Source organism: Engraulis encrasicolus, chromosome 7 (assembly GCF_034702125.1).
Source record: "Engraulis encrasicolus isolate BLACKSEA-1 chromosome 7, IST_EnEncr_1.0, whole genome shotgun sequence".
Classification (NCBI taxonomy): domain Eukaryota; kingdom Metazoa; phylum Chordata; class Actinopteri; order Clupeiformes; family Engraulidae; genus Engraulis; species Engraulis encrasicolus.
This window is the reverse complement of record NC_085863.1, coordinates 14839085-14846584: the sequence shown is the minus strand read 5'-3', so window position 1 is coordinate 14846584 and position 7500 is coordinate 14839085. Positions and strand designations below refer to the sequence as shown.

The 7500-nt window shown below is 42.1% G+C and overlaps 1 protein-coding gene across 1 annotated transcript in view; it reads right to left on the bottom strand.

Annotated features, from left to right (window-relative positions):
* cblb (Cbl proto-oncogene B, E3 ubiquitin protein ligase) overlaps window positions 1-7500 on the bottom strand; it is a 119117-nt gene that overhangs the window by 36877 nt on the left and 74740 nt on the right. The window contains exon 7 of the mRNA XM_063202938.1: window positions 2799-2936. Within this exon, the coding sequence (XP_063059008.1) occupies window positions 2799-2936 (138 nt within the window). The remainder of the gene's footprint in view (window positions 1-2798; window positions 2937-7500) is intronic.

The following is a 7500-nucleotide window of genomic DNA, read 5'->3' as shown; positions in this document are numbered from 1 at the left end:
ATAGGACAAGCATTTCCTGGGGCGTGTCTCCCAATACAGCTAACTTTTGAGTTTAAACTTTAAAGTTTGAGGAAGCGTACTGTGCACCTGAGCTTGCTTTAGGGCTGTAAGGCATTGGCATCTAAAGGCACAAGGCAACTTTTAGAGCAATCTGTCTGGGCAACGATACTATAAGATGTTGTTTACACTGTATATCATATAATATTTGTAGGCCTACAGTATTAGGATAACTTGAATTAGCCGTGCACAACTTTTTCAACCATTCCTTCTGAGAATGAACAGCCAATCTTGATGTTGCCTGGCAACAGTGCTCAAAAAGTTGCCCTGTGTATTATTACCTTAACACTACACTAGTGTGGCATCAGGAAGGGAAGGGAGGCAGTACAGGGTGGGGAGACAGCAGACTACAGCCAGCACTGCAAAAACACATGCCATGTCCTCTCTCTCTCTCTCTCTCTCCCTCCCTCTCTCTCTCTCTCTCTCTCTCTCTCTCTCTCTCTCTCTCTCTCTCTCTCTCTCCCTCCCTCTCTCACACAATCTCTCCCTTTTGCTCTCTCACTCACTGCCCCTCTCTGTCTGTCTGTCTGTCTGTCTGTCTGTCTGTCTGTCTCTCTCTCTCTCTCTCTCTCTCTCTCTCTCTCTCTCTCTCTCTCTCTCTCTCTCTCAGTTACAATCTCTCCCTTTTGCTCTCTCACTCACTGCCCCCCCTCTGTCTGTCTGTCTGTCTGTCTGTCTGTCTGTCTGTCTCTCTCTCTCTCTCTCTCTCTCTCTCTCTCTCTCTCTCTCTCTCTCTCTCTCTCTCTCTCTCTCTCTCTCTCTCTCTCTCTCTCTCTCTCTCTCTCCTTCCCTCCCTCTCTCCACTCAGACATCCAGTAGAGTTAATGTGCTTTCATGCATAATTGCGTTCCTGGCATGTCCATTAGAGAGTAACGGATCAAGAGAGGGAGAGAGAGAGTGGGCCACCTTTGGCCACCTCTTCAAACTCGGGCCCAAACTAAAAACCTCCAACTCTCTCCAACTTGAAACCCAGTCATGTGTGATGTGAGGGAGCCGGAGTAGAGTGGAGTCAAACTGCATTTAGAGAGGGCGATCTCATCCGCTGCACCGCTGTTCTCTGCCTAAGCAAGCTGCATAATTGGACATCGAGAGACTATTTCATAATACATACAGTACTGTACGTGGTAGTATCCAAATATGTCCATGGACAAGGACCTACAAAGCTTACAGCAATTGTTGAGTCAGATTCCCTTAATGTAAAAAAACATAGCACAGAGAAAGAGCTCGTTTTGAATCCCTTATGGCAGAGCTGTGTTATAACGTTATTGTATCCGAAATGGTAATGACCAAGTCTTAATCGGTTACCTAAGACTCCTTGCATTGTCATAGCAATGTTGTTATGCTGTAGTTAAGTGTTTTCAGCAAAGAGTGAATAGGCTCGCCAACAGGCCCATCTGCAGTAAGAGGCTACCAAAAACTAATTTGATGTTATTACAAGTGGCAGAAAATCATCGACAACGATTGTCAACCAAAACCTTTTGTATATTGTGACTCACGGCGTCAAACAGAATTATCCGACTTGGCCAGGTCTCAAAGTCTGAGAGGGTGGCCTGACAGAGCAAGGCATAGGAATCTGGCCATCACATTATTGACCAGAGTGAATAGACCAACATTGTAGGTAAACACAATTGCGATTACTCTGAAAAAAAACTCCATAGGGACTGTAAAGTGATACTGTCCCATTTTTTGAAGTAAGCTCATATTACACCTCCCCTTTAGTTAAATAATCGAGTTTTACCTTTCTCCTGTACCTCCTGCCGTTCTCTGAATACGGCAGTGCAAATTTTACCTCCAAGCTAGCAGTTCACATTGAGTCCTATGAGACCAGTTAGCCGCCAGCTGGTCTCATAGGACTCAATGTTAACTGCTAGCATGGAGGTAAAATTTGAACTGCCATACTTAGAGAACAGTTGAACGTACAGGAGAAAGGTAAAACTCAATTATTTAACTAAATGGGGAGGTGTAATATGAGCGTATTTCCAAAAATGGGACAGTATCACTTAAGAGAGAGTCCAGCTGCAACGCGTGGCCTGTGTCCATCCGTAATGACAAGCAGAGGACAAGCACAGGCTGATGCCTAAACTGTTGGCAGAACACAAACTTGCGAGGCGCACACACCTCTTCCCCACAGACACGAGCCATTCCTACTGCCTGAGATCAGTGCTGACAGGGATAGAAAGAGACGGGGGAGAGAGAGAGAGAGAGAGAGAGAGAGAGAGAGAGAGAGAGAGAGAGAGAGAGAGAGAGAGAGAGAGAGAGAGAGAGAGACTGACAAACAGTGCAGACACTGAGAGATAAAGGGACAGACAGACAGAAAGAGGGAGAGGCAGCCAGACCCAGAGAAAGCGAGTGTGTGTGTGTGTGTGTGTGTGTGTGTGTGTGTGTGTGTGTGTGTGTGTGTGTGTGTGTGTGTGTGTGTGTGTGTGTGTGCGCCTGCACGTGTGTGTGCGACAGAGAGAGAGAGAGAGAGACAGAGAGAGAGAAAGAGAGAGAGAGAGGTAAGTGGACTGCAGTAGAGTAGAGTAGAGTAGAGTAGAGTAGAATAGAGTAGAATAGAGTAGAGTAGAGTAGAGTAGAGAAGAGCAGAGAAGAGCAGAGAAGAAGTGTAGAGCAGTAGAGCAGAGTAGAGTAGAGTAGAGTAGAGTAGAGTAGAATAGAGTAGAGTAGAATAGAGTAGAGTAGAGTAGAGTAGAGTAGAGTAGAGTAGAATAGAGTAGAATAGAGTAGAGTAGAGTACTTACAAGCCTTCCCTGCAGCCATCTATGAGGGCCTGGAAGAGGGGCTTGTTGTGGGGGATGGTCTGCAGGATGTTGCCATCGCTGGTCACGTAGCCGATGGCCCACTGGCCCAGACGCGTACAGCTCAGACGGAAGATATAGCTGCAGGGCAGGACGGGCACAGATGGAGAGAGGGATGGACGGGAGGAGAGAAAGGGAGAGAGGGAGAGAGGGAGAGGAAGGGAGAGAGGGAGAGAGGGAGAGAGAGGGGGAGAGAGGGGGCGGGGGAGAAAGTGGGGTGGGGAGAATAAGATAAATTAGTACTGTATCTGAAACGGCAAATACACACACAAGAACGCACACATGCGCGCATGCACGCACACACACACGCATGCACACACTTACATGCGCACGCACACACACACACACACGCTCGCAAGCACACATACACTGTGACACAGTCATTGCAACAAGTACAGCAATGAACTGGTCTCTATGCGTCAAATCCTACGGCATTTAAACACCATGAACAATATGTCAAGTATTGCTGCAACATCATGTTCTGCTCTAAGCTACTGTATGCTTTCCAGGCTGAAATACTGCACAGCACTGTACGCTCCAGACTCAAAACAAGTGTTTACACCATGTCAGAATTTGATGTGAGTTCTCAGGCAACAGTCACAGAGACTGACAACAGATATCAGGTTCTGCATTTGGAAGAGGTGCAGGCCTCAGTGTTTCACAAAACTCTGTACAATAGTATAAAAGGCCAACAGAAACATAACGAAGGGCCTAGAATAAATGTGGCATGGAGAATTGTTCACTTGATAAAACAACTTTAATGCGCTAGTGTTTGAACATGAGCGTAGTGTCTATTGTGAGTTATTAGCTTCAATGCTCTGCGCAATGTTACTGCCAATGTACTGACAATACAATTTGCTAGGGCACACAACATTATTTTTTAAATAGAGCATGTTAAATCAGGCTCTGGCTCCTTGTGTGTGACTAAGTATGGCACAAGAATAAAGACAAATGCGGAACAGAAAGAGCCGGCGGCGAGTGTGCTGTACAGTAATACGGTTATTTTCCCCAAGGAAATAAAAATAGCTGTGTGTGTGTGTCTGTGTGACTGTGCATGCAATGCCATGCTACTGTTTGACATTAGGAATCTGGGTTTTGCCAGGAAACTGTGCTCCACGCCACACACGACACATTACACGACTACACCACATCTTACTACACTACCCTGCACTACACCACATCACGCTACACTACTGTCTATTGATACCCCACAACAAAAGGAAAAACATCACAAATTCAAACAGTAGAAGGTCTACCGTATATTTGCTTCATCTGATGTAGAAGAGACCATGTGCAATAATTGAGTCAAGAATCAAAATTGAAGAAACCAGCTGTTCGTTATGAAAATATAGCATATCTCTATAGTGGCTTGTTAGTGAACTCACTCGTGTTAGGAACACAGGCAGCAGGAATATAGTATGTTTGGACTTTTTACTTTTAACTTTCTTCCTCAGGCCAATTTTTTTTGTGCTGCCCACCACCAACCCCTGTCTCCATTACTGTAAAGCAGCCTGTGGCTGTGGCCTGCCAGTCATTGGGCTTGCCATTGAGATTGGTTTATTATATCAGCGCTATTTTTACTGCGGCGCAGCAAAGGCAGTCAATGGCCGCCTGTGTTAGACCGGATTAAATGCACGAGCCGCCAACTGCGCACTACAGCAGTCTTGGCTCCTTATAAGGGTAGCCTACCGCTTTCCTATTAGCTGGGCAGATTTGCATGCATTTCCTGTCAAAATCTGCTTCACCTATTTTTTTTCTTCCTCTTTTTTTCATCTAATAATACCCTTCTTTAAGCAGCAGGTATTCCGCACTATATTTATATTGCATTTAGCTGACGCTCACATTCAAAGCGTCCTGCAGTGAAATGGGTACAAGGCCTAGCAGTCCGTCCCCCCCACCAGGAGTAAAGTGCTGCTTGATGCTTTTGTAAAGAGGTAAGTGGACTGCATTTATATGCCACAGCCCTATACCGGCCAGAGTACCCAATGTGCTTTACATTGAATGCCTCACATTAGCCCATTCACACAAGCATTTACACACTGTATTCCCCAACAGTACTATGAACTAGAAACGTTTACGCTGTAGTACTCAATATAGCAAAAATGTCCAGATGACATACACATTTTAGGTGTTCTCAACAGGTTTTCAGGTACCAATAAATTAACTCTGGTTGGCATTGTGTTTTTAAGTACAACTGACATCCTAACACAATGTCTTTGAGTTTGTAAATTGGAACTCTATCTGGCATATGAGTGGTTAGATGTCTTGACAACAGCTGAGGCGACCATGGAGTAGTGGTTAAACAGCTGGTCTTCAACCTCAAAGGTTGCAAGTTCAATCCCCAACATGGAGATAACCTTACCTACTTCCTAGAACATGGTATGAAAATGTTCAGATGGCCACCAGACCCATGACTCAAGCTTTAATTAGCAATATTTTTCACATTTAGTTTTGAGCGAAATTACAAAAGAAAAAGGCTTCGGTAAAGCAAGACAATGTTTGAGTTGCTGTGGTCTGGATAGGGGAATGGCCACAAGATCAGAGGATTGCAGGTTTGAATCCTGTATTACCAATAAAAAACACTCAAGTAGATATTTATTGTTTATTTCTCTCGAAACTGTGAAAGTTACACATTTTTTAAATCATGTCAATTGGAACTATACAGTATCTGAGATATGAGACTATGGATGTCAGCGTGTTGGGCTTGGGCAGTCATGGACTAACAGTTAAGCAGTTGGCCTCAAAACATGATGGTTTCAAGTTTGATTCCCAGCACGGGATGTTTGTAAAAAAAAAATATAAAAAAAAAACACATTCAAACATTATTGTTTTGGTATGATGTCAGTTGGTCGAATTTGAAGTGGAAAGTATGTGTGAAACACATTTGACTGTTAATTATGAGTAAGTCCAATACTTTCTAACAAACAGGGCTAACTTTCTACCAATACAAAACCTGCAGTTGAGTGGTGTAGGGGATAGTCCTCTGCATATAGCCATATTGGCATGTCCTTATCTTGAGGTTGAGAGTTCGAATCCTAAGGCTGGCTCACTCACTTTTTTGGTTGTTTTAGTTGTTTTTTTAATTGTTTACCAGCTTCTGCTTTGTGTAAAGAAGAACCCACCCATGTCAGAACCATAGAAACCCTATTTTATTAAAATGTAACATAAAATACAAACTTCTCTAAAAATGGTGAATCTGTCAATGGGGGATAGATTTACTCAATACCATGTGACCATCAAACCACAACTGACAAATGTGTCTATCAACCTCACTTCAAGGTAAGAAAAGACCCATAAAAGTGTATTGGTGTGTATGTGTAGTAGTTTACTATGTTGCTGTGTGTGACATTAGGTGCTCTTGATGCTACACTGGGTGTATGTTTTGTTAGCAACTTAGCTTAGAATGTTTGCTACTGCTAGTTAGGCTAGCACTGTGTAGGCCTTTCATACAAATCTTTTTCTTGTATCATACATCTGCAGTGTATTTGCAAGTGATGCGTTGCATTTTCATGATGACATATTGCACATTGAACTTCTGTATAAACCAGTGTAGCAATCATGCTGTAGGGGCCTAATCCAACAAGTCCTCATGAAAGCCTTAAACTTATTAGGCCTATTTATGCTCCACAGGCAGCCGATATGGGACCACCAGAACTCTATGATCCATCAGCTCTACTCAACACTCCAAAGGATAAACAACTGACTGTGTTGTGAAGTCTGACACTATTTTGGGAGAAATGTTATTGTAAGTTAGGCTATATGGATCTCCTTCAGCCACCAACTCCTAATAAAAGATTCAGAAATGGACAACAAATAAATGACTAAATTGCCTAATGTGTTGAGGTTGATTCTTTTGTAATATATTGACTGTTGACTGTGTGGTCTAAATTTTAGATTTAGATTTAGATTGTTGTGTATTGTATGATTGTTGTGTTATTGTCTACTGTTTTTGTTTGTCAACCACATGGAACAAAAAAAAAAAAAACTTGATATAAAGCATTGTTCATGTTTGTGGAATTAAAGCTCATGTTATACAGTATTTGGTTTAAACAGAGGGGTGGTAGCCTAGTGCATTAGTATAAACCAACCAATCAATAAACCAACCAAGATTTTTTTTGGGCTCTAAAATGGGAAAACATAAAACTTTTAATTTTGGAATCAAAAACTTAGAGCCAATATAGCTAAACAATGCTGTGCTTGTTTACTTAAAAATTTTAACTGTCTGCTTAGTACTAATTGCATTGTGCATTTTCTCGAAATATTTATGTCAATGGAGCATGTTAGATCTTTGAGTAGCAGCTACTAAAACATTCAAGATTTTATTTTTTCTCATAACATTTGTTTTCACATAACATGTCTGATTTTATGTAAGACTTACACAAACGTTTTAGTTTTCAACTCAAATCTTTTGTGTAAACCATTGTTTCTGTGCATTTTAGAGTTTGGAGTACATACTTGACTTGGGCTGCTAAAAACTAAAAATCTAATTATGGAATTAAAGTTTTCAATCTTTTCAGTCATTTCAAAGTTTTTGATCATCTTCTGAAAGATTTTGTGTCCTGCATATGCATGCATGTATGTAGTATTTACATAAAACATTTGGTCACAAAACTAAAACTTTAACGGGAATAAGTTTCCACAAAAG